At 42.7% G+C, this 26,761-nt stretch overlaps 1 protein-coding gene across 1 annotated transcript in view; it reads right to left on the bottom strand.

Annotated features, from left to right (window-relative positions):
- Positions 1 to 24,728, bottom strand: part of LOC311113111 (stromal interaction molecule 2-like) — a gene marked incomplete at both ends in the record, with an annotated part of 99,253 nt that extends 74,525 nt beyond the window's left edge. Inside the window, one exon of the mRNA XM_084156254.1 lies at positions 24,596 to 24,728. Within this exon, the coding sequence (XP_084012380.1) occupies positions 24,596 to 24,728 (133 nt within the window). The remainder of the gene's footprint in view (positions 1 to 24,595) is intronic.
- Positions 24,729 to 26,761: the final 2,033 nt, after the last annotated feature.

The following is a 26,761-nucleotide window of genomic DNA, read 5'->3' as shown; positions in this document are numbered from 1 at the left end:
AAGGACTGGTTTTGCAGGTGGTGACCACAGACCACTTCTCAGTTCCTATGCTTCCTGGCTGATGTTTTGGTCACTTTTGAATGCTGGCGGTGCTTTCACTCTAGTGGTAGCATGAGACGGAGTCTACAACCCACACAAGTGGCTCAGGTAGTGCAGCTCATCCAGGATGGCACATCAATGCGAGCTGTGGCAAGAAGGTTTGCTGTGTCTGTCAGTGTAGTGTCCAGAGCATGGAGGCGCTACCAGGAGACAGGCCAGTACATCAGGAGATGTGGAGGAGGCCGTAGGAGGGCAACAACCCAGCAGCAGGACTGCTACCTCCGCCTTTGTGCAAGGAGGAGCACTGCCAGAGCCCTGCAAAATGACCTCCAGCAGGCCACAAATGTGCATGTGTCTGCTCAAACGGTCAGAAACAGACTCCATGAGGGTGGTATGAGGGCCCGACGTCCACAGGTGGGGGTTGTGCTTACAGCCCAACACCGTGCAGGACGTTTGGCATTTGCCAGAGAACACCAAAATTGGCAAATTAGCCACTGGCGCCCTGTGCTCTTCACAGATGAAAGCAGGTTCACACTGAGCACGTGACAGAGTCTGGAGACGCCGTGGAGAACGTTCTGCTGCCTGCAACATCCTCCAGCATGACCGGTTTGGCGGTGGGTCTTCATGGTGTGGGGTGGCATTTCTTTGGGGGGCCGCACAGCCCTCCATGTGCTCGCCAGAGGTAGCCTGACTGCCATTAGGTACTCAGATGAGATCCTCAGACCCCTTGTGAGACCATATGCTGGTGCGGTTGGCCCTGTGTTCCTCCTAATGCAAGACAATGCTAGACCTCATGTGGCTGGAGTGTGTCAGCAGTTCCTGCAAGAGGAAGGCATTGATGCTATGGACTTTCCCGCCCGTTCCCCAGACCTGAATCCAATTGAGCACATCTGGGACATCATGTCTCGCTCCATCCACCAACGCCACGTTGCACCACAGACTGTCCAGGAGTTGGCGGATGCTTTAGTCCAGGTCTGGGAGGAGATCCCTCAGGAGACCATCCGCCACCTCATCGGGAGCATGCCCAGGCGTTGTAGGGATGTCATACAGGCACGTGGAGGCCACACACACTACTGAGCCTCATTTTGACTTGTTTTAAGGACATTACATCAAAGTTGGATTAGCCTGTAGTGTGGTTTTCCACTTTAATTTTGAGGGTGACTCCAAATCCAGACCTCCGTGGGTTAATACATTTGATTTCCATTGATAATTTTTGTGTGATTTTGTTGTCAGCACATTCAACTATGTAAAGAAAAAAGTATTTAATGAGATTATTTCATTCATTCAGATCTAGGATGTGTTATTTTAGTGTTCCCTTTATTTTTTTGAGCAGTGTATATATATACACACATACATACACATATACATATACACACATACACACCCACATACATACATACATACATACATACATACATACACATACATATCCTTTAAAAAAATATATAATCATGGGTCTCCCGGTCGCGGCCGGCTGCGACACAACCCGGGATCAAACCCGGATCTGTAGTGACGCCTCTAGCACTGATCAGTGCCTTAGACCGCTGTGCCACTCGGGAGGCCCTATAAAATTTCACAAATGTACCTGATAGAGAAACAGCACAGATAGCACGTCATGCAATGCAGCCACCAAAGATCATTCTACTCTCTGCATGCGCAATGTACAAAACACCCCCAGACACAGTCAATAACCAGCTAGCATTTGCTTAAATTATATTTGACAAAATGCACCACAAATATTCACAAAGGAAACACCACATCTCATGTACAATATTCCAGCAATGTTTACAATCTGCATTTAGGAGAATAAAAATCACAGTGGTTTGTAACAGTTAACTTACCGCTGGTTTGGCACTTGATGACTGAGATGATTCTAACTCAACACCGCCCCTTGTTAGCAAGCCACGCAAACCAACCAGTAAGATTCCATGTTGAGGTGGTGAAAGCAAGACAAAGCGAGACCCCAAGAAACCATTGGCTTACAATAGAGTGGCAAGGGGAATCACCAATAATAATTAGGTTACACCAGCAAGCTAGCAAGCAACGCTAAAGGGACTGCAAACAGGTTAGCATAACTCTAGCCAAACAAATTTTTTCTAAAGATTAACTAGCTGACTAGCACTTATGAGACCAGCAAACATGTTTCTCACACGCTAGGAATGCATTTCCTCCAACGTTATAATGAAAAGGTGCCTCTCGGTCCCAAAACACACGTTTTCTGAAGACTTGTGGGAGGAGTGCTGATGACATTGTCCACTGTATGCGCTTTTTGTAGCCTGATAGCATCCAGTCTGAGTAGAAATCCGCACATAATGCATCCCTGACTACCTCCTGAAGTGGTCAGCCAGATCTGGACATAATCAGACCACAAAGCGACTTTTGTGCGTCTTGACCCGTTTTTGTATTCTCTTAGAAGAAGTCTCATGTAAGTGTCAAGTGTAGACACGACCTTGGAGACTTACCCAGAAAGACTCACAACTGTAATCGCTGCCAAAGGTGCTTCTACAAAGTATTGACTCAGGGGTCTGAATACTTATGTAAACGAGATATTTATATATTTCATTTTCAATAGAATTGCAAACATTTCTAAAAACATGTTTTCACTTTGTCATTATGGGATATTGTGTGTAGATGGGTGAGAAAAAAACATTTGTTATACATTTTGAACTCAGGCTGTAACACAACAACATTTGGAGTAAGTCATGGGGTGTGAATACTTTCTGAAGGCACTGTACATGTCCTCTGCCTCTGCCTCAACAATGATGGCAGTATCATCAGCAGCACCTGTCTTTTTATTAAAGAAATGCGTTTTGTATCCCCCTAGAGTCTAAGGGCCCAGGGCTGGGTTTCTACTAAGCTAACATATGAAATTGTTTTAAGATGGTCATATGAAGGATCATTTAGCTATTTGATTTTGAATTTTAGGACCCCTGTAGCTATCCCCCAAAAAATATGTTTGATGAAACATTGAATTTGGCCTGCTATTATCCCATAGAAACTAATTGAATAACAGCTTCATACAGTGGGGGAAAAAAGTATTTAGTCAGCCACCAATTGTGCAAGTTCTCCCACTTAAAAAGATGAGAGAGGCCTGTAATTTTCATCATAGGTACACGTCAACTATGACAGACAAAATGAGATTTTTTTTCTACAGAAAATCACATTGTAGGATTTTTAATGAATTTATTTGCAAATTATGGTGGAAAATTATTTGGTCAATAACAAAAGTTTCTCAATACTTTGTCATATACCCTTTGTTGGCAATGACACAGGTCAAACGTTTTCTGTAAGTCTTCACAAGGTTTTCACACACTGTTGCTGGTATTTTGGCCCATTCCTCCATGCAGATCTCCTCTAGAGCAGTGATGTTTTGGGGCTGTCGCTGGGCAACACGGACTTTCAACTCCCTCCAAAGATTTTCTATGGGGTTGAGATCTGGAGACTGGCTAGGCCACTCTAGGACCTTGAAATGCTTCTTACGAAGCCACTCCTTCGTTGCCCGGGTGGTGTGTTTGGGATCATTGTCATGCTGAAAGACCCAGCCACGTTTCATCTTTCAATGCCCTTGCTGATGGAAGGAGGTTTTCACTCAAAATCTCACGATAAAATTTTATGAAAACAAAATGAATTTAAGGTTAGGGGTAGGCATAAGGTTAGCAGTTTGGTTAAGGTTAGGGTTAAGGGTCAGGTTAGGTTTCAAATCAGATTTTAAGAAGATAAATATTAGAAATAGCCGGTGTTTAGCCATAATTATGACTTTGTGGCTGTGATAACTAGTTGTGCAAAAGGTCGACGTCAGTGGATGCGGTGGATTGAGACACAACACATGCAAAAAAAGACGTATCTCTAGTTTAAACAGACAGATTTAGATGTGGATTTTTTTATTATTTACTTATTATGCCTCAAGCGGAGCATGGTGGGGCCTCAAGCGGAGAAATTATTATTATTATTATATTTCTTTTTTTTCAAATATGCCCAGCTCACGAGGCCCCTTAATGATGTGAGGACTGAGCCAATTGCCTATTCTGCCCACTGGTAAATCCTCCAGTGCATACGACAGTGTCATCATGAAGCCTTCATCCAGCAGCCCACCCCTTCAGTGTGTTGTTCCTGTGTGCTGAGTATATACACTCCACAACCCTCGTTATTTTAGTCCAGCTACCGGACCACCCCTATGACCCCTTTCTATCGGACAAGTGTGTGTGTGTGTACATACTCATGCCACACCATGTGAAATACATACTGTCTAAGCAATACTGTCTTTTTTTGGGGGGGGGGGGGTAGATCAGCTTTAATATTGCAGATAGATTGTAGCTTCCATCAATGTAATTGTCTGCATCATTTCCAATCCCCCATAAACATTTTTAGTAAATATATTTATATATACATACACACACACACACAGTACCAGTCAAAAGTTTGGACACACCTACTCATTCTAGGGTTTTTCTTTATTTGTACAATTTTCTCCATTGTAGAATAATAGTGAAGACATCAAAACTATTAAATAACACATATGGAATCATGTAGTAACCAAAAAAGTGTTAAACAAATGAAAATATATTTTATATTTGAGATTCTTCAAAGTAGCCACCCTTTGCCTTAATGACAGCTTTGCACACTCTTGGCATTCTCTCAACCAGCTTCTTGAGGTAGTCACCTGGAATGCATTTCAATGAACAGGTGTGCCTTGTTAAAAGCTAATTTGTGGAATTTCTTTCCTTCTTAATGCGTTTGAGCCAATCAGTTGTGTTGTGACAAGGTAGGGGTGGTATACAGAAGATAGCCCTATTTGGTAAAAGACTAAGTCCATATTATGGCAAGAACATCTCAAATAAGCAAAGAGAAACGACAGTCCATCATTACTTTAAGACATGAAGGTCAGTCAATCCGGAAAATGTCAAGAACTTTTAAAGTTTATTCAACTGCAGTCGCAAAAACCATCAAGCGCTATGATGAAACTGGCTCTCATGAGGACCGCCACAGGAAAGGAAGACAGAGTTACCTCTGCTGCAGAGGATATGTTCATTAGAGTTAACTGCACCTCAGATTGCAGCCCAAATAAATGCTTCACAGAGTTCAAGTAACAGACACATCTCAACATCAACTGTTCAGAGGAGACTGTGTGAATCAGGCCTTCGTGGTCAAATTGCTGAAAAGAAACCACTACTAAAGGATACCAATAAGAAGAAGAGACTTGCTTGGGCCAAGAAACACGAACAATGGACATTAGACCGGTGGAAATCTGTCCTTTGGTCTGACCAGTCAAAATGTGAGATTTTTTGTTCCAACCGCCATGTCTTTGTGAGACGCAGAGTAGGTAAATGGATGATCTCCGCATGTGTGATTCCCACCGTGAAGCATGGAGGAGGAGGTGTGATGGTGTGGGGGTGATTTGGTGGTGACACTGTCTGTGATTTATTTAGAATTCAAGGCACACTTAACCAGCATGGCTACCACAGCATTCTGCAGTGATATGCCATCCCATCTGGTTTGGGCTTAGTGGGACTATCATTTGTTTTTCAACAGGACAATGACCCAACACACCTCCAGGCTGTGTAAGGGCTATTTTACCAAGAAGGAGAGCGATGGAGTGCTGCATCAGATGACCTGGCCTCCACAAATCACCCGACCTCAACCCAATTGAAAGGGTTTGGGATGAGTTGGACCGCAGAGTGAAGGAAAAGCAGCCAACAAGTGCTCAGCAAATGTGGGAACTCCTTCAAGACTGTTGGAAAAGCATTCCAGGTGACTACCTCATGAAGTTTGTTGAGAGAATGCAAAGCTGTCATCAAGGCAAAGGGTGGCTACTTTAAAATAATATAAAATATATTTTGATTTGTTTAACACTTTTTTGGTTACTACATGATTCCATATGTGTTATTTCATAGTTTTGATTTCTTCACTATTATTCTACAATGTAGAAAATAGTAAAAATAAAGAAAAACCTTTGATGAGTAGGTGTGTCCAAACTTTTGACTGGTACTGTATATAACATTCTATTGGTTGGAAGAATTTTGTAAAATAATTTAAATTGAACAATTGTACGTTTTGAATCCGCTGTCGTTTTGCGTATCAGTTCATAAACCATGTGCCATGGAATCGGTACATCGAAAATCTCTTCCCAACTATTTTGCAATCTATATGGCACAGCTGTCATTTTTTTTGTCATTTTTTGGTAAATTTTTCTATTCATCACAATCTTCTTTAACCAATTTTGGATTATACATTTTGTTATAAATTGTATCTAGAAAATTATATTTTTTTAACAATTAGTATATTTGAGTTCTACCACAATATTTGTTGTATTATTTGTTCTGTCTTTTCTGGTGGATTTAACTGAAATTGCAACCAACTTTCTAATACTTGTTTTAAAAATAACAATATTTTGGAGATTATTTCGTTTTCAAATATCCGAAAGTGAGAGATTGTAATCTGAATAAAGGGGAAGAAAAGGCCATTCTTGAACATGGGGTGAGACATTCTTACTAATTTGCTAGAGAACCAGTTCGGATTTAAGTATAACTTTTGTACGACTGATGTCTTTAGTGAGAGGTAAAATGCTTTAATATTTAATAATTACTGCCCTTCCGAATTCATACTCATATCAATAGGCCCTTTTAATTTTGTCTGGCTTGCCATTCCAAATAAAATTGAATATTTTTTGCACATATAATTTGAAAAACAGGTCGCTAGGTGTAGGCAAGACCATAAGCAAATAGGTAAACTGGGATATGACTAAAGAGTGTTGCATCAGATGACCTTGCCTTCACAAATCACCCGAGGGTGATTTTTCCACAAATAGACAGGTATTTTCCTTTCATTGGTAGCAAGATCTTATCTATTTTTGCTAACTTTCTATAAAAATGTAATGGAGTGAAATCATTTATTTATTTCGGGATACAGTTGAAGTCGGAAGTTTACATACACTTAGGTTGGAGTCATTAAAACTAGTTTTTCAACCACTCCACAAATGTCTTGTTAACAAATTATAGTTTTGGCAAGTCAGTTAGGACATCTACTTTGTGCATGACACAAGTAATTTTTCCAACAATTGTTTACAGACAGATTATTTCACTTATAATTCACTGTATCACAATTCCAGTGGGTCAGAAGTTTACATACACTAAGTTGACTGTGCCTTTAAACAGCTTGGGAAATTCCAGAAAATGATGTCATGGCTTTAGAAGCTTCTGATAGGCAAATTGACATCATTTGAGTCAATTGGAGTTGTACCTGTGGATGTATTTCAAGGCCTACCTTCAAACTCAGTGCCTCTTTGCTTGACACCATGGGAAAATGAAAAGAAATCAGCCAAGACCTCAGAAAAAAATGGTAGACATCCACAAGTCTGGTTCATCCTTGGGAGCAATTTCCAAATGCCTGAAGGTACCACGTTCATCTGTACAAACAATAGTACGCAAGTATAAACACCACGGGGCACGCAGCCGTCATACTGCTTAGGAAGGAGACGCGTTCTGTCTCCTAGAGATGAACATACTTTGGTGCGAAAAGTGCAAATCAATCCCAGAACAACAGCAAAGGACCTTGTGAAGATGCTGGAGGAAACAGGTACAAAGGTAACTATATCCACAGTAAAACGAGTCCTATATCGACATAACCTGAAAGGCCGCTCAGCAAGGAAGAAGCCACTGCTCCAAAACTGCTATAAAAAAGCCAGACTACGGTTTGCAACTGCACATGGGGACAAAGATTGTACTTTTTGGAGAAATGTCCTCTGGTCTGTGAAGCACGGGGGTGGCAGCATCATGCTGTGGGAGTGCTTTGCTGCAGGAGGGACTGGTGCACTTCACAAAATAGATGGCATCATGAGGAAGGAAAATGATGTGGATATATTGAAGCAACATCTCATGACATCAGTCAGGAAATTAAAGCTTGGTCGCAAATGGATCATCCAAATGGACAATGATCCCAAGCATACTTCCAAAGTCGTGGCAAAATGGCTTAAGGACAACCAAGTCAAGGTATTGGAGTGGCCATCACAAAGCCCTGACGTCAACCCTATAGAAAATGTGTGGGCACAACTGAAAAAGCGTGTGCGAGCAAGGAGGCCGACAAACCTGTAAGTCGCATTGGATAAAAGCGTCTGCTAAATGGCATATTATTATTATAGTTACACCAGCTCTGTTAGGAGGAATGGGCCAAATTAACGTTTGACCCAATTTGTGGTCCTCTGTAGCTCAGCTGGTAGAGCACGGCGCTTGTAACGCTAAGGTAGTGGGTTCGATCCCCGGGACCACCCATACACAAAAAAAAAAAAAAATGTATGCACGCATGACTGTAAGTCGCTTTGGATAAAAGCGTCTGCTAAATGGCATATTATTATTATTATTATTATTAAACAATTTAAAGGCAATGCTACCAAATACAAATTGAGTGTATGTAAACTTCTGACCCACTGGGAATGTGATGAAAGAAATAAAAGCTGAAATAAATCATTCTCTCCACTATTATTCTGACATTTCACATTCTTAAAATAAAGTGGTGATCCTAACTGACCTAAGACAGGGAATTTTTACTAGGATTAAATGTCAGGAATTGTGAAAAACTGAGTTTAAATGTATTTGGCTAAGGTGTATGTAAACTTCCGACTTCAACTGTATGTATACCGAGTATGTCCACATCCCCGCCAGACCATTTTATTGGTAAACTACACGGTAATGTAAAATTGTAATTTTTTTATGAGGCTGTGGAGGGATTAACAGCTAACATTTCGATGGCAATAATAAATAGATATGCCGATTTTGGACAACCTTGTTTTAACTCCTCAACAGTTTAAAACTTTCTGAGAAGTAGCCATTATTTACTATTTTACACAGAGTTACTATACATAACTTTAACCTATTTTATAAGAGATTCAACCAAATTGATACATTCCAGGCATTTATATATAAACTCCAGTCGTACTTTATCAAAAGCCTTTTCAAAGTCAACTATGAATACCAGGCCTGGTTTCCCAGATATTTCCTAGTGTTCTATTGTTTCCAATACTTCTCTAATATTATCTCCAATGTATTATCCATGTAAGAAACCTGTCTGATTAAGATGAATAATATCGGACAATACATTTTTTATTCTATGCGCTAAGCATTTTGCTAGAATTTTTGCATCACAACACTGAAGTATAAGAGGCCACCAATTTTTTTAATGGACTGGATCTTTATATTTACCACTTGGATCCTGTTTCAGTAATAATGAAATCAGACCTTCTTGTTGGGTGTCTGATTATCTACCATTTATATAGGAGTGGTTAAAATATGCTAATAACGGTCCTCTGAGTATATAAAAAAAGGTTTGGTATACCTCCACTTGTATGCCATCCAGCCCTGGACTTTTCCCGGACTTAAAGGCTTTAATTGCATCAAGAAGTTCCTCCTCTGTAATTTGGCTTTCACATGAGTCTTTCTGTACAGCTGTACATTATTAATAGAAAAAAAATCCATGCAATTAGCTTTGGTTAGTGGAGATGGAGGAGACTGAAACGAAAATATATGCTTAAAGTACTTTACTTCCTCTTTCAAAATATTGTTTGTGGATCATGGGTGACTCCGTCATCTGTAACAAGTTTCAGTAAAATAATTTGGTGCATTTCTCCCCATATTCCATCGAGTTCGCTTTATTTTAGTAATACACTGCTCAAAAAAATAAAGGGAACACTTAAACAACACAATGTAACGTTAAGTCAATCACACTTCTGTGAAATCAAACTGTCCACTTAGGAAGCAACACTGATTGACAATAAATTTCACATGCTGTTGTGCAAATGGAATAGACAACAGGTGGAAATTATAGGCAATTAGCAAGACACCACCAATAAAGGACTGGTTTTGCAGGTGGTGACCACAGACCACTTCTCAGTTCCTATGCTTCCTGGCTGATGTTTTGGTCACTTTTGAATGCTGGCGGTGCTTTCACTCTAGTGGTAGCATGAGACGGAGTCTACAACCCACACAAGTGGCTCAGGTAGTGCAGCTCATCCAGGATGGCACATCAATGCGAGCTGTGGCAAGAAGGTTTGCTGTGTCTGTCAGCATAGTGTCCAGAGGAGGCGCTACCAGGAGACAGGCCAGTACATCAGGAGACGTGGAGGAGGCCGTAGGAGGGCAACAACCCAGCAGCAGGACTGCTACCTCCGCCTTTGTGCAAGGAGGAGCAGGAGGAGCACTGCCAGAGCCCTGCAAAATGACCTCCAGCAGGCCACAAATGTGCATGTGTCTGCTCAAACGGTCAGAAACAGACTCCATGAGGGTGGTATGAGGGCCCGACGTCCACAGGTGGGGGTTGTGCTTACAGCCCAACACCGTGCAGGACGTTTGGCATTTGCCAGAGAACACCAAGATTGGCAAATTCGCCACTGGCGCCCTGTGCTCTTCACAGATGAAAGCAGGTTCACACTGAGCACGTGACAGACGTGACAGAGTCTGGAGACCCCGTGGAGAATGTTCTGCTGCCTGCAACATCCTCCAGCATGACCGGTTTGGCGGTGGGTCAGTCATGGTGTGGGGTGGCATTTCTTTGGGGAGCCGCACAGCCCTCCATGTGCTCGCCAGAGGTAGCCTGACTGCCATTAGGTACCGAGATGAGATCCTCAGACCCCTTGTGAGAACATATGCTGGTGCGGTTGGCCCTGGGTTCCTCCTAATGCAAGACAATGCTAGACCTCATGTGGCTGGAGTGTTCAGCAGTTCCTGCAAGAGGAAGGCATTGATGCTATGGACTGGCCCGCCCGTTCCCCAGACCTGAATCCAATTGAGCACATCTGGGACATCATGTCTCGCTCCATTCACCAACACCACGTTGCACCACAGACTGTCCAGGAGTTGGCGGATGCTTTAGTCCAGGTCTGGGAGGAGATCCCTCAGGAGACCATCCGCCACCTCATCAGGAGCATGCCCAGGCGTTGTAGGGAGGTCATACAGGCACGTGGAGGCCACACACACTACTGAGCCTCATTTTGACTTGTTTTAAGGACATTACATCAAAGTTGGATCAGCCTGTAGTGTGGTTTTCCACTTTAATTTTGAGGGTGACTCCAAATCTAGACCTCCATGGGTTGATACATTTGATTTCCATTGATATTTTTGTGTGATTTTGTTGTCAGCACATTCAACTATGTAAAGAAAAAAGTATTTAATAAGATTATTTTATTCATTCAGATCTAGGATGTGTTATTTTAGTGTTCCCTTTATTTTTTAGAGCAGTTGAGCACTTTATTACACTTGATCTTTCTTGAATAAGTTCCTCCATTTCTTTTTGTTTTTCCTCTAACTTATTCTGAGCCTCTATGGTACAGTTTGTATTGCTACCTATCTGTACTGTTAGTCCTTCCATTTCTTTGTTAATATGGACTCTTTTGACCTAAATTGCTTTCGCATTTCAGCTGTGCGTAATTGGCCGACTCCAACCACGGTTAAGGAGGTGCAGCGATTCCTTGGCTTTGCCAACTACTATCGGAGGTTTATCCGGGGCTTTGGCAAGGTCGCAGCTCCCATCACCTCCCTGTTGAAGGGTGGGCCGTCCCAGCTCCGCTGGTCTACTGAGGCTGACCTGGCCTTCAGCAAACTGTGGGGTCTGTTCACCTCAGCCCCAGTACTGGCCCACCCCGATTCATCACTACCATTTGTAGTGGAGGTGGATGTGTCCGAGTTTGGGATAGGTGCTGTCCTGTCTCAACGCTCGGGTACCTCACCCAAGCTCCGCCCCTGTGCGTTCTTCTTGAAGAAGCTCAGCCCGGCGGAGCAGAACTACGGCGTTGGTGATCGGGAGCTGTTGGCTGTTGTCCGAGCCTTGACTGTATGGAGACATTGGCTTGAGGGGGCAAAACACCCTTTCCTCGTCTGTACGGACCACCGTAACCTGGAGTACATCCGGGCAGCAAGGAGGCTGAATCCTCGCCAGGCCATGTGGGCCCTATTCTTCACCCAGTTTGATTTTACATTGTCATACATTTCGGGTATGAAGAACGTGAAGGTAGATGCACTGTCCCGGCTGTATGACACAGAGGAGAGGCCCAGAGACAACACCCCCATTTCATGTGTCTCTCCTCAGGCCGGTGGTATCTGGTCCGCTCAAGGAGTCTGAGGTGCGGGAGGTCCCTCCACCTCCTCTGGACATCGAGGGGGCCCCGGCGTACTCGGTCCGTTCCATCCTGGATTCGAGGCGTCGGGTGGGGGGCCTTCAGTACCTCGTGGAGTGGGAGGGGTACGGTCCGGAGGAACGGTGCTGGGTCCCGGTGAGGGATATCCTCGATCCCTCCATGTTACGGAATTTCCACCATTGCCATCCGGCTCGCCCTGCTCCGCGTCCTCCTGGCTGTCCCCGAGGCTGTATAAGTGTTCCCTCTGCTTCCTTGTCTGTGTGGGTGATTGTTGTAGTGAGCTGTGTGTAGCTATTTTGTTGCATTACAACCTGTAATTTAAATGGATTTTTATTTGGATTTCATGTAATGGACATACACAAAATAGTCCAAATTGGTGAAGTGAAATGAAAAAAATACCTTGTTTCAAAAAATTATACAAAATAAATAACGGAAAAGTGGTGCGTGCATATGTATTCACCCCCTTTGCTATGAAGCCCCTAAATAAGATCTGGTGCAACCAATTACCTTCAGAAGTCACATAATTAAATAAAGTCCACCTGTGTGCAATCTAAGCAAGGGGCACCACCAAGCAAGCGGCACAATGAAGACCAAGGAGCTCTCCAAATAGGTCAGGGACAAAGTTGTGGAGAAGTTGGGTTATAAAAAAATATCAGAAATTTTGAACATCCCACGGAGCACCATTAAATCCATTATTAAAAAATGGAAATAATATGGCACCACAACAAACCTGCCAAGAGAGGGCCACCGACGAAAACTCACGGACCAGGCAAGGAGGTCATTAATCAGAGAGGCAACAAAGAGACCACAAATAACCCTGAAGGAGCTGCAAAGTTCCACAGCAAAGATTTGAGTATCTGTCCAGAGGACCACTGTAAGCTGTACACTCCACATAGCTGGGCTTTACGGAAGAGTGGCCAGAAAAAAGCCATTGCTCAAAGAAAAAAATAAGCAAACACGTTTGGTGTTCGCCAAAAGGCATGTGGGAGACTCCCTAAACATATGGAAGAAGGTACTCTGGTCAGATGAGACTAAATTTGAGCTTTTTAGCCATCAAGGAAAATGCTATGTCTGGCACAAACCCAACACCTCTCATCACCCCGAGAACACCATCCCCACAGTGAAGCATGGTGGTGGCAGCATCACGCTGTGGGGATGTTTTTCATCGGCAGGGACTGGGAAACTGGTCAGAATTGAAGGAATGATGGATGGCGCTAAATACAGGGAAATTCTTGAGGGAAACCGGTTTCAGTCTTCCAGAGATTTGAGACTGGGACGGAGGTTCATCTTCCAGCAGGACAATGACCCTAAGCATACTGCTAAATCAACACTCGAGTGGTTTAAGGGGAAACATTTAAATGTCTTGGAATAGCCTAGTCAAAGCCCAGACCTCAATCCAATTGAGAATCTGTGGTATCCAGGCTCTGTCGTAGCCGGCCGTGACCGGGAGACCCATAGGGCGGCGCACAATTGGCCCAGCGTCGTCCAGGGTAGGGGAGGGAATGGCCGGCAGGGATGTAGCTCAGTTGGTAGAGCATGGCGTTTGCAACGCCAGGGTTGTGGGTTCGATTCCCACGGGGGGGCAGTATAAAAAATAATGTATGCACTCACTAACTGTAAGTCGCTCTGGATAAGAGCGTCTGCTAAATGACTAAAATGTAAATGTAAAAATGTATGACTTAAAGACCAGCGGAACCCATCCAACTTGAAGGAGCTGGTGCAGTTTTGCCTTGAATGGGCAAAAATCCCAGTGGCTAGATATGCCAAGCTTATAGAGACATACCCCAAGAGACTTGCAGCTGTAATTGCTGCAAAATGTGGCTCTACAAAGTATTGACTTTGGAGGGGTGAATAGTTATGCACGCTCAAGTTCAGTTTTTTTGTTTCACAAAAATATATATTTTGCATCTTCAAAGTGGTTGGCATGTTGTGTAAATCAAATGATACAAACCCCCCAAAAATGCACTTTAATTCCAGGTTGTAAGGCAACAAAATAGGAAAAATGCCAAGGGGGGTGAATACTTTCGCAAGCCACTGTATATCTCACTAGGTCAGGATATTTAAGCCTCCATATATCCACTAGTTCCAATATATCCATGATATTCGTGTTTTCCTTAAGTGCATGAGGGTGATAGTTTGTAGTGTGATTTCCTTTACGGTCTATAGAGGTATTTAAAACCGTATTATAATCTCCCACCATAATAATAGTCTTGTATTGCTTGTATGGTTAATAAATTATTATATTTATTTTCAAAGAGTTAGTGTTAGTGTGTTTACATGTTTCATAGCAGAGTCTAAATACTCATAAGGTATCTGTTTTTTATTTTTAATAAATCTGCACACATTTCTAAAAACCTGTTTTCACTTTGTCATTCTGGGTTATTGTGTGTAGATTGCTGAGGATTAAAAAAAAATTTTAGAATAAGGCTGTAACGTAACAAAATGTGGAAAAAGTAAAGGGGTCTGAATACTTTCCGAAGGCACTGTATAATGATACGATACTCAGAATATAACCATTTAAGAAACAGATGGAGTGTGGCAGTTTAATGGCTCAATTGCCTGGTCCCTGGCCCATTGCTTTGAATGCTGCACCATAGTGAGGATGCCATTCCTTATGCTGATAGAGACTCCATGGTAATGGTAAAGGAAACCCAGACACACGGAGCCAGACACTGGGTGACTGTTGGGAACTAAGAGATGATCACAGTGAATTTACATGTGAACTCTATTATGAGTGCTGACTTCAAAGATGGAGTATAGAGGATGTCGTCTATTCATGGGTTCACTGTTATTCATTGCAGTGATCAATTACATACTATATCAGAAAGCCAACATCCCTAATCAGGTCATATGAATATAATCAATGGTTAATATTTACATGTTTAAGTACATGTTAATTACATGTTTATGCACATGTTTATGTCTCATCTAAAACTGTCCTGATGGCAGAGTGTTGAGTGATTAGAAACAGAGGGGGCCAAAGTAAGCCATTTAAAGTCCAATTAGCTCTCCGGCCAGCGAGCGCGGTTGAAAGCCGAGTCGGCCACGTGGCCGTGACGCCAGAGCCCAGCTATGAGAAACGCTTGGATCCTGCGTCCGTGTCACCGTTGGGTCAGCCATGCATCCCGACCCGGATTCCGCCGACATCACGGAGTTCCGACACGCTTAGTGACGGACCACGGAAAGGAAAACGCCAGGCGGCTCTCTTATCGGAAAAAATTACTGCGGTCTTTATAAATACACCCTGGTTCCATTCGGCCTGGAGTCTGGCCCTAATAGGGGCGGCTCACAACCCCTGATCAAGATCGGAAGCAGCTGTCTAGGGTAAGCAGGTCAGACAGTCTGATGGAGTGACGTGAAACTCCAGGCCTATGTTACCGTTCCACCAACTCTCAACGAATGGACTCTCGAGTCAGGGAGAGGGTGGGGGTAATTTACGGTATATGTAATTTAGTCATTTAGCAGATGCCCTAATCCAGAGTGATTTACAATAAGTGCATTCAGTATGGAAATTGAGACAAGGGGTTGTTCAAGACATTAGTTTGAGAGGGTATCTCTGACTTAACTTATCAAAGGTATTGTGTTGGTGGCAGAGGTTGGTGGCAGAGTTTGATTTGATACCATTGTGTGGTGGAACATAATGTTTAAATTCTGTTTGAAGTGCTAGTTTCTTCTGGATGGATCACTTAAGAATTGCATGTTCCTCTCTTTAGAGACAGATTGGGTTTGTTTGTTGAAACACTAAAGGAGCTAAATACCCAGAAAGCCGCGGAATTGTGAGGCAGTCCATGTTCGCACCGTCATGCTGTCACTTGGAACCCTAAACTGAACCTGGGAACTCACTCTGTGGCCCAGTCGTTGCTGCAGCAGATAACGCCTGGTTTTCCTTAAGTGTAGTGTCTCCATTTTGATAGAAAAAGAAAAAAGAAAGCTAAAGAAACGTCAAAGAAAATTAGTGTCCTGAAAATGCAAATGCTGAGTTCCAACTCCTTTCGGCGCACTTCAGAGTTAGAGTCAACAAGCTCTAGGGGAGAGGCAAATGTTTACCTTCCTTTTCAAACAAATCACCTTATTAATGCGGCCACTCTGTTCAGAAAGATAACCATATCAATGCTGAGGTGGCCGCCATGCACTGAGCTTCAAAATGTAGCAACTAAGAGTGGGTTTTCTCCAAACTCAGGCTTTTACTGTGTTTTTACTAACAATTTTGAGGGACAAACAATGTAAAAAATTATCCTTAAAAATATTTCTGCCTCTTCAAAATTCCATCTTTGAGTGACCCACTCATAAAACCTGTTACAGTAAAGACAGGGGTCCAATGAAAGCTTATGTACAAGAAGAACATGATGGTACAGTTTCTCTCTTGAGGACTGTCATATTCCCGATGCATCATTTCAGAACTATGTGTTCCTCTCTGGGAGACAGAGGGAAGGGCTTTGTTTGTTGAAACGCTAAACAAGCTAAATACACAGTGGCATTTAGAAGTGAGGAAGTCCACGTACACATTGTCACTCAAGCAAGCCCCAGCCATCAACCAACCAGAGAAATTCACTTACACACCCCTCCCTTCTATCCAAACATAGGATGATGTATTGTACTGTATATGTTCATTAGCATGTTTTGAAAGGACAAACACTGATTGAAAATATATTGTTCAGCATCTTTGGTAAGTCCCGCAGTTTCACCAGCATAAAGTTCAAACATTTGCAGACTTGTACTGAGATGCAAGCTTTCACATACAGTGCATTCGGAAAGTATTCAGACCCCTTCCCTTTTCCCACATTTTGTTACATTACAGCCTTATTCTAAAATGATTAAATAAATACAAAAATCACATTTACATAAGTATTCAGACCCTTTGAAACTTGAAAGTTGAAATTGAGCTCAGGTGCATCCTGTTTCCATTGATCATCCTTGAGATGTTTCTACAACTTGATTGGACTCCACCTGTGGTAAATTAAATTGATTGGACATGATTTGGAAAGGCACACACCTGTCTATATAAGGTCCCACAGTTGACAGTGCATGTCAGAGCAAAAACCAAGCCATGATGTTGAAGGAATTGTCCGTAGAGCTCCGAGACAGGATTGTGTCGAGGCAGAGTTCTGGGGAAGGGTACCAAAAAATGTCTGCAGCGTTGAAGGTCGCCAAGAACACCATCCATTTTAGAATAAGGCTGTAATATAACAAAATGTGGAAATAGTGAAGGGGTCTGAATACTTTCCCAAGTTGTTCCAGTTAGTCAGTTGTGGGACTTTTGATATAACAACTACATACAGTTGAAGTCAGAAGTTTACATACACTTAGGTTGGAGTCATTAAAATTTGTTTTTCAACCACTCCACAAATTTCTTGTTAACAAACTATCGTTTTTGCAAGTCGGTTAGGACATCTACTTTGTGCATGACTCAAGTAATTTTTCCAACAATTGTTTACAGACAGATTATTTCACTTATAATTCACTGTATCACAATTCCAGTGGGTCAGAAGCTTACATACACTAAGTTGACTGTGCCTTTAAACAGCTTGGAAAATTCCAGAAAATGATGTCATGTCAATTAGCCTATCAGAAGCTTCTAAAGCCATCATTTGAGTCAATTGGAGGTGTACCTGTGGATGTATTTCAAGGCCTACCTTCAAACTCAGTGCCTCTTTGCTTGACATCATGGGAAAATGAAAAGAAATCAGCCAAGACCTCAGAAAAAAATTGTAGACCTCCACAAGTCTGGTTCATTCTTGGGAGCAATTTCCAAACGCCTGAAGGTACCACGTTCATCTGTACAAACAATAGTACGCAAGTATAAACACCATGGGACCACGCAGCTGTCATACCGCTCAGGAAGGAGACGTGTTCTGTCTACCAGAGAATAACGTACTTTGGTGCAAAAAGTGCAAATCAATCCCAGAACAACAGCAAAGGACCTTGTGAAGATGCTGGAGGAAACAGGTACAAAAGTATCTATATCCACAGTAAAACGAGTCCTATATCGACATAACCTGAAAGGCCGCTCAGCAAGGAAGAAGCCACTTCTCCAAAACCGCAATAAAAAAGCCTGACTACAGTTTGCAACTGCACATGGGGAGAAAGATCGTACTTTTTGGAGAAATGTCCTCTGGTCTGATGAAACAAAAATAGAACTGTTTGGCCATTATGACCATCGTTATGTTTGGAGGAAAAAGGGGGGTGGCTTGCAAGCCGAAGAACACCATCCCAACCGTGAAGCACGGGGGTGGCAGCATCATGCTGTGGGGGTGCTTTGCTGCAGGAGGGACTGGTGCACTTCACAAAATAGATGGCATCATGAGGAAGGAAAATTATGTGGATATATTGAAGCAACATCTCAAGACATCAGTCAGGAAGTTAAAACTTGGTCGCAAATGGGTCTTCCAAATGGACAATGACCCCAAGCATACTTCCAAAGTTATGGTAAAATGGCTTAAGGACAACAAAGTCAAGGTATTGGAGTGGCCATCACAAAGTCCTGACCTCAATCCTATAGAACATTTGTGGGCAGAACTGAAAAAGCATGTGCGAGCAAGGAGGCCTACAAACCTGACTCCGTTACACCAGCTCTGTCAGGAGGAATGGGCCAAAATTCACCCAACTTATTGTGAGAAGCTTGTGGAAGGCTACCCGAAACGTTTGACCCAAGTTAAACATTTTAAAGTCAATGCTACCAAATACTAATTGAGTGTATGTAAACTTCTGACACACTGGGAATGTGATGAAAGAAATAAAAGCTGAAACTTCCGACTTCAACTGTACGTTCAGCAGGTGTGAGCCATCCACCACTGTCCTATATGAAGCACATCTCATCCCAGAAAGGCTTTTTTAAATCACTAACCACAAACAACCATAACCACTCTGGTCAACCATAAAACGACCAAGTGGTAAGACATCTCAGTCAGCCCACCATGTATAAAACCTCATGAGCTCTCCCCATGACATATCACCTAACCACGCTTGGTGTGGTGGTCCGTGCAATCATTAATTCAAGAACAGCTCTAACCCTAACCATAAGCACACCATCTTCAATTCTCACTCTTATCTTAGTTTCCTTGAACTGCGAAACATCATTTGTTTCCGTAATTGACACAGTGATATAGGCGCATGTCTGTGAGGTTAGAGGTAATGATTCCTACTCATGCAACCAAGGCAACTGGGCCAAACAGGACTTTGGGGATACAGTTATGTAGGCCTTATGTGACCATTTCCCCTCCCCGTTTCCTTTCCCCTCCCCTCTTCCCCCTTTCCTCTGAAAAGAGGCTACGTCAAACCAGAGTCACACAACCTAGGGTAAGGTCTGCAGAAGATTTAGGCGCCAAATCATAAACCCTGCACCCTCACCCTATGACCCCTAACAACCCAGCAGGGGGCGGCTCAAACCCACAACCTTTCCCTTACAGCAGGGACACGATACCCATCTGCTGGACCACAGGAAATTACTTCATTTTTTTGTTTGCGGCCAGAGGCCCTTTCAGGCCAAGGTCATGCTGTTATATAGTGGCCCACACACATGCCAATGCCAAAAGAAAAACCCATACATAAGTGCACGTGTACATACATACATACATACAGACACACACACACAAACTCATTAACCAAGAGCTCACAGTCATTGCCTGAAGATGTACACATAACCACATTTTCACTCACGTACACATACACTCACACAACGACTTACATGAACACACAGTACAAATACAGTACACCAGTTATGCATACTCACACACTACAACTTGACATAAATACAACCAGCCACAAACACACACACATTGACTTGATGCAGAGGCTGCAGTGCAAAAGGCCAGGTGACCTTCTTGAATGGGCCAGATGGAAAATCAATTATTCCATCACTTCCACTGAGGCTATTATCTCAAAGCTAAGAACCAGCTCCCTTTACACACTCACACACACACACACACACACACACACACACACACTAGCCCTACAAAAGTACAAGGTCCACTGGGAGGAAAACCCAACAGAGTCCTGACTCCCATGCAATCAGTCATCACGCTCCACAGTTGATGTTGTGGAGTCAAGCATGCTTCCACGTTATTAATCAATTTAGATCTCACTTTATTTTTAAGGCCCTGGTTTTGTCATTTTAAATGGACAGGCAGGCTGTAAATGTATAAGCACTGTCTAAATTAAGTATTTACTGCTATCTCCGATGTTAAAGAGGAGATAGATGTATTAAAAACTTTCAGACTGGGTTTCAAGGATTATCTTGCATGTGTGAGAAAAAAGATACAACATTTTAACATACATTTCATGGCCTAGTTTTATGTTTTGACAATTCTTATCCATTAATATTTAAACTGTGACAAGTGTAAGTTCTGCAGAAGCCTCTTTCATCTCATATGTCAACACTGATACTTATCAACTAACAGCCAATGGGGCTAAATCAAAAAAGCAGAAGAGAAGAGGAGCATTTATTCTATATCCGGGCAGGTAGCTGGTAACCTCTCATACTTCAGCAAATACCTAGCTGAGTACACAGACAGTCACTATATGTAAATAAGAGTTATGGAAGTCCCCTAAAGTAAGGTTAGTCTATGGAGGCCGTATCTATTTGCTCTGGATAAGGATGACAGACTACTGAGAAGAAGCAGGCTTCTAATGACAACTGTTGAACTCAAAACTGATATTAACCATATTAAATCTCACTGGGTCCATTTCACTGGAGGCTCCTCAGATGAGGAAGGGGAGGACCATCCTCCTCAGTGAATGTCAGAAAAATATAAATTGTGAATCATTAAAAAAGTTAACCTTTTTAGATAAAACTATACCAAATATATTCACGTCACCAAATAATTTATTAAAATACACTGTTTTGCAATAAAGGTCTACAGTAGCCTCAACAGCACTCTGTAGAGTAGCACCAAGGTATAGCCGGAGGACAGCTAGTTTCCGTCCTCCTATGGGTACACTGACTTCATTACAAAACCTAGGAGACTCATGGTTCTCCCCCCATTCCATAGACTTACACAGTAATTATGACAACTTCCACAGGACGTCTTCCAACCTATCAGAGCTCTTGCAGCATGAACTGACATGTTGTCCACCCAATCAAAGGATCAGAGAATGAATCTAGTACTGAAAGCATAAGCTACAGCTAGCTAGCATTGCAGTGCATAAAATGTGGTGAGTAGTTGACTCAAAGAGAGAGAAAGACAATAGTTGAAACATTTTGAACAAATTAATTTCTTTAGAAATGAAGGAGAAGCAAGAGAAAGAGCTAGTTTTATTTTGTTGTATTTTTTCCACATTCACTTTGCTAGCGAATGCAGCTAGTTTAGCCTACTCAAACACCTGGCTCAAACAGAGAGGGATGCTATGTTTGATAGCTGGCTATGCCTATCCAACATTGGAACTCTTCCAAGTCAAAGTAAGTGTTTGGTTTTATTAATTGATTACCCCGGGGCCCGCCGGTGTAACTGCTAAACTGTAGCGGGTTAACTAATGCGTTAGTTCTGGTAGCTATGTTGACTATGACGTTAGCTAATATGGTGACAACGATGTAGGCTGTGTGTAGCATTTAGCGGTTATGATATTAAGGTTTGGCTTGGAAAGGTTTTTTCGCCTGGTCACAGACAGCTGATGTGTTGTGCACTGAAGTCCACAAGTGAAGGGAAAAGGTGAGAGGAGGAGAGCGCATAGATGAGATAAGGAATTATACAACGAGCAAAATGATTATGCTGTTTGTATATGGCTGCTATGAAAGTGAACTGTGTTTGCGTGTGATCCGGGGTGTATTCATTCCGCCGATTCTGTTGAAAAACAGAACGGGGATAAACATACCTGCATTTGTCCAATAGAAACTCTCATTTGCAACTGTTGGACTAACGATTACACCCTAGGTCAACTAGATGCAGGGAAGAAGAGTGTGCAAGGCGGTATTGAATATGTCACTGTCTGTCACCTTGATTACTCTTCATTTTTCTCTCAACCTGTGCACCTACATTGTAAACTTTCATTCCTAGGCTAGGTTGTAGCAACCTCATGATGGGTATAGGGAAAATGTGAGTCTCATGCAGTAGCCTAAACCTATCGATATTACATTGAGTTGGGTGAATGGAATATGAATGACAGTCATCCAATATGCTGTAATAGAAATAAGGCCATGCTCATAAAAAAATAATCGTCCTCCATTATCTTAAACGTCAACAACCTAAACTGGTCGATTTCTGTGTTTTAGGTCATCAACCATTATGGATCACTACCATACCCCCTGCTTATTCCAACCTCCAATATTTCACAGGGGCCTGAACATTTAGATTTTTTGGGAGCCAGTGCACTTGACCACCTTCATACCATTCAGTGGAGAAGAGCACTTGGTGCTTGAAGGACTTGATGTCTTTATTCTGACATGCCTTCAAATGTGTGAAAAGCCGTGAAGCTACTATAGCTTGTCTCATTCCAGACCTCACTTATCTGTGCTCTTAGTTACCCAATAATCATGTTCTTTCTTATAAAGTTGTTACTACTTAATCTGACTTATTTTTTATTTTACCTTTATTTAACTAGGCAAGTCAGTTAAGAACAAATTCTTATTTACAATGACGGCCTACACCGGCCAAACCCGGACAACGCTGGGCCAATTGTGTGCCACCCTATGGGACTCCCAATCACGGCCGGTTGTGATACAGCCTGGAATCTGAACCAGAGGGTCTGTAGTGACGCCTCAAGCACTGAGATGCAGTGCCTTAGACCACTACGCCACTCGGGAGCCCACTCATATCAGCATGTGTGTGAAAGTGACTGCCTTGCCACTCATATCAGGATTTGTGTGAAAGTGACTGTTTATGAGATGTTATATTGACCCTGGCATGGGGATTATGGGGTCTAGATAGCCTTGTCCACCCCAGTAGCAAGGCCTTTTGTTCAGCTGGCTGCTTGTTCCTCACCGATCCTATAGGCTTCTGTCCTGTGAGGGCTTGAACCAGACCAACATGATCAGAGATGACAACGACACACTACTGTAAAACACCATCCTGACCTGATATTAGATTAACAGCTGTTGAATTTGGAGCCGTGAGACGGAAGAGGTGGTTCGCCAAACTACACTCAGCACGGGTGATGGGTAACCTTGACTGAGACCTGTGCCAGTAGCCTATTCATAAAGCGTCTTACAGTAGGAGTGCTGATCTAGGATCAGATTTGCGAGTTAGATCATAATTAATGTGTTTATACAAAACATTAGGAACACCTTCCTCAATTCTTCAGGGCATGGACTCCACAAGGTGTCGAAAACGTTCCACAGGGATGCTGGCCCATGTTGACTCCAATGCTTCCCACAGTCCTGTCAAGTTGGCTGGATGTCCTTTAGGTGGTGGACCATTCTTGATACACAAGGGAAACTGTTGAGCATTGCAGTTCTTGACACAAACCGGTGCACCTAGCAGCTACTACCATACCCTGTTCAAAGGAACTTAAATATTTTGTCTTGCCCATTCACCCTCTGAATGGCACACATACACAATCCATACACAATCCATGTGGTCCTCTGTATGGGTAACCTTGACTGAGACCTGTGCCAGTAGCCTATTCAGGTTAAAGAAGAAGAATTTGAGCTTGGTAGAGCATGGCGCTTGTAACGCCAGGGTAGTGGGTTCGATCCCCGGGATCACCCATACGTACAAAATGTTTGCGCACATGACTGTAAGTCGCTTTGGATAAAAGAGTCTGCTAAATGGCATATTATTATTTATTATTATTATGTCTCAAGGCTGAAATTCTTCTTTAACCTGTCTCCTCCCCTTCATTTACACTGATCAAAGTGGATTTGACAAGTGACATCAATAAGGGATCATAGCTTTCACCTGGTCAGTCTATGTCATGGAAAGAGCAGGTGTTCTTAATGCTTTGTACACACAGTGTAGAGGGGGGACCTGATCGTAGATCAGAACTATAAGCTTGATAGCACCATTGCCAATGCTTTAGTTCAGTCATGCTCAGTTGTTTGGGAATTAAGGTGATTTATAAGAGATTGAGCTGTACTGTGCCTGGCTCAGGCCAACCCATGTGAACAAACACATGGACATATAGCCTACAGTAGCTAGGTAGGCTACCCCCATCTATTACATTAGTCAGTGAAAAAGAGTTGCATCAGGCCGCATACCTTCACATACTCTCAAATCATCGGACCCTGGAGGTGTGAAGTGTAAGGTTACACACAAGCACAATTACAGTAAAGGATGCGCTCCATCGGTCGGTTGTTCCCTATGAATTAATAGTGCATTCCTGCCATGCCGGCATTCCTTGGCAATGCACAAGAAAAAAAGGTGACTGGCGACGTAGGCACGACTCCCGGGGCCGCTTCATGTCAGTTTTCCAGCAGTGCGTGGCATTCCTCTGGCATTCTCTGAGAAAGCGAAGCGGTAAACATGCGTAAATAATAGGCAACAGTGTGTCTTGGATTAGCACGCTTACCTGTAGTGGCTACAATTGCGGCATCAGACGCACGATTCAACATATCGTTTGAGTAGCCGCTTTCCAATCCCAGTACCGCAGAGATGACGAGTCCACGTAGCAATAAAAGCACTGCTTGGTAGAAGTAACTCATCTTGAGGGAAGCCACTAATTGTTTTCCGTGTGAAGGGAGGATAAATCAAACAATGGCTATGCCAAAATGGAAAGCTTTCTCCAAGGATTCAGACGGGTGTCAAGACTACGTAGAGAATTGCGTTTTGGGCAGAAATATTCGAATGTGTCGAGTCACAATAGAACGCCAGACACAACCGTTGTCCGATCAAATGCACCCAACTTTAAAAAACCCGGTGTTTAGATAAAGACCACATCATATGAATATATAACAGCGAAATAGTCTACAGAATCTGTTGGTGTAACAAAGAAATGCTCCACTATTTGCATATATATAGATAATGATAATGAAGTCTAGGCCTGTCTACAAAAATAACGATCTAGTCTAATTCAAGTGTTCAGAATGTCAAATTAAAGATATAGGACTTCAAAACTCCAACCGAAAATGACACCATTGTGTGGCATGACACGAAGTAGACGTCAATCGATTCCCCTCAAGTGTTCCTTAAGGATCAATATGATATCAGATTTTATAAAAACGATTTAAAGGTAGCTAGCTCTGAGGCAAACCGGTCTACTTTGTTAAGGTCAACTTCAAAAGACAAAAAGTGCAAATGGATAGTATGGAATCTTCTGTCTGAAAAAACACACACGACCAATTAAATAGGCTATAGCTTGCTGCCAAGAAAAATAAACTGTGTATCCAACGCGGTTTAAAGTGCAATGTATCCCGATCCTCATGATTGAATTAAGACAAAATAGTCTCTGTACTCCCACATACAGTAAGCACACATCGGGCTTGCTTTCAGCATATTGAACACGCAGTCAGAGGTCCGCCCCCTCATATGAAAGTAGCAAATCCACTCTGCAAAAAAAGGAAATCAGCAGCTTCTCCCTGTCGCCCTTCAGTTCCTCCACCGCGTCCACGACAACGTTCACCTACTTTTAACTTAGATGAAAAGTTAATGTCAGGTATTCATGTCTTCGTTTGACATCTGTCTGTCTGCTTCCCCTGGCGTCTCAATTGCATACCGGCTGATGCAGACACTAAAGCTATGGGGCGGAAGTCGGTATGCAAATCAATTAACATCAGCCACTGCAAATGTATTCTCTCCCTCATGTGTGGGGGACGTGTACGATGGGATGATACATTGTAACAATTTGTTGTTTGTTTGTCGGGAGGGGGTCTGTGGCGGCTACAATGTGTCTTGTTCTAGCTGAACACTGTGGAAGTCCACGCCGCAGACACTGGCATTTGCTTTAACCATTCAGGTTCCCCCAGGGGCCTGTCACTATGCTGAACTGCATCCAAAAAGCAGAGGAATTCTCCTAAAAAAAATGTCGGGGGTGTTTGCACGTCACGGTGACGCGGATGCTCAGATCGGTTCATTGTTTTCCACTTCCCTTTTTGTATTGCTCCCCAGAGTCCCCATCGCTTGACAACTACCGAATCATCCAATGTTTCCTATTTGCTGAGCGCTGCCATTGGCCAGACTGTCCCAACATGGCAGAGTGTGATTGGTTGCTCGAGGAACCCCATTGTCACTTTTGAACATTCGTGGCGCGGGGAAAAGCGTTTTTCTTATTGTTGGCCGCCTCTGCTAACCAGAGCCTCATTTGGCTATGACCCTCACTTTCTGGGTTATTTCCAATACATTTACATTCCTGGTTTTAAGAAAATTGGTAACCAAAATTGGTATGCTATTATGGTATCTCAATGTGTCCCCATTTAGGCTATACATTTTAATAGACTAATAGTAATGGCTCATATGCATATGCTTCTATAAATTGAAGTAATGGCAAATTATAGGCTAGATGTTCATGTTATAGCCTCAAACACATACAAATATATGCATATATGCTTACTTGGATGCTTCTTTGACATTGAAATTAATACATTTGGCCCACTATTCCAGTAACTGTATCATTACTATCAACTGGACCACGCTTACAAATGTTATATTAATACCCAAGAGTGCCACCGAGTGAAACGGGCAACCTGATAGTGCCATCTACATGAAATCTTTCAACAACGGCCAGCGCTAGAGTGATGAT

This window comes from Coregonus lavaretus, assembly GCF_964263955.1.
Source record: "Coregonus lavaretus genome assembly, chromosome: 39".
NCBI lineage: Eukaryota > Metazoa > Chordata > Actinopteri > Salmoniformes > Salmonidae > Coregonus > Coregonus lavaretus.
The sequence above is the reverse complement of the archived record's forward strand: the minus strand, read 5'-3'. Positions and strand labels throughout refer to the sequence as shown.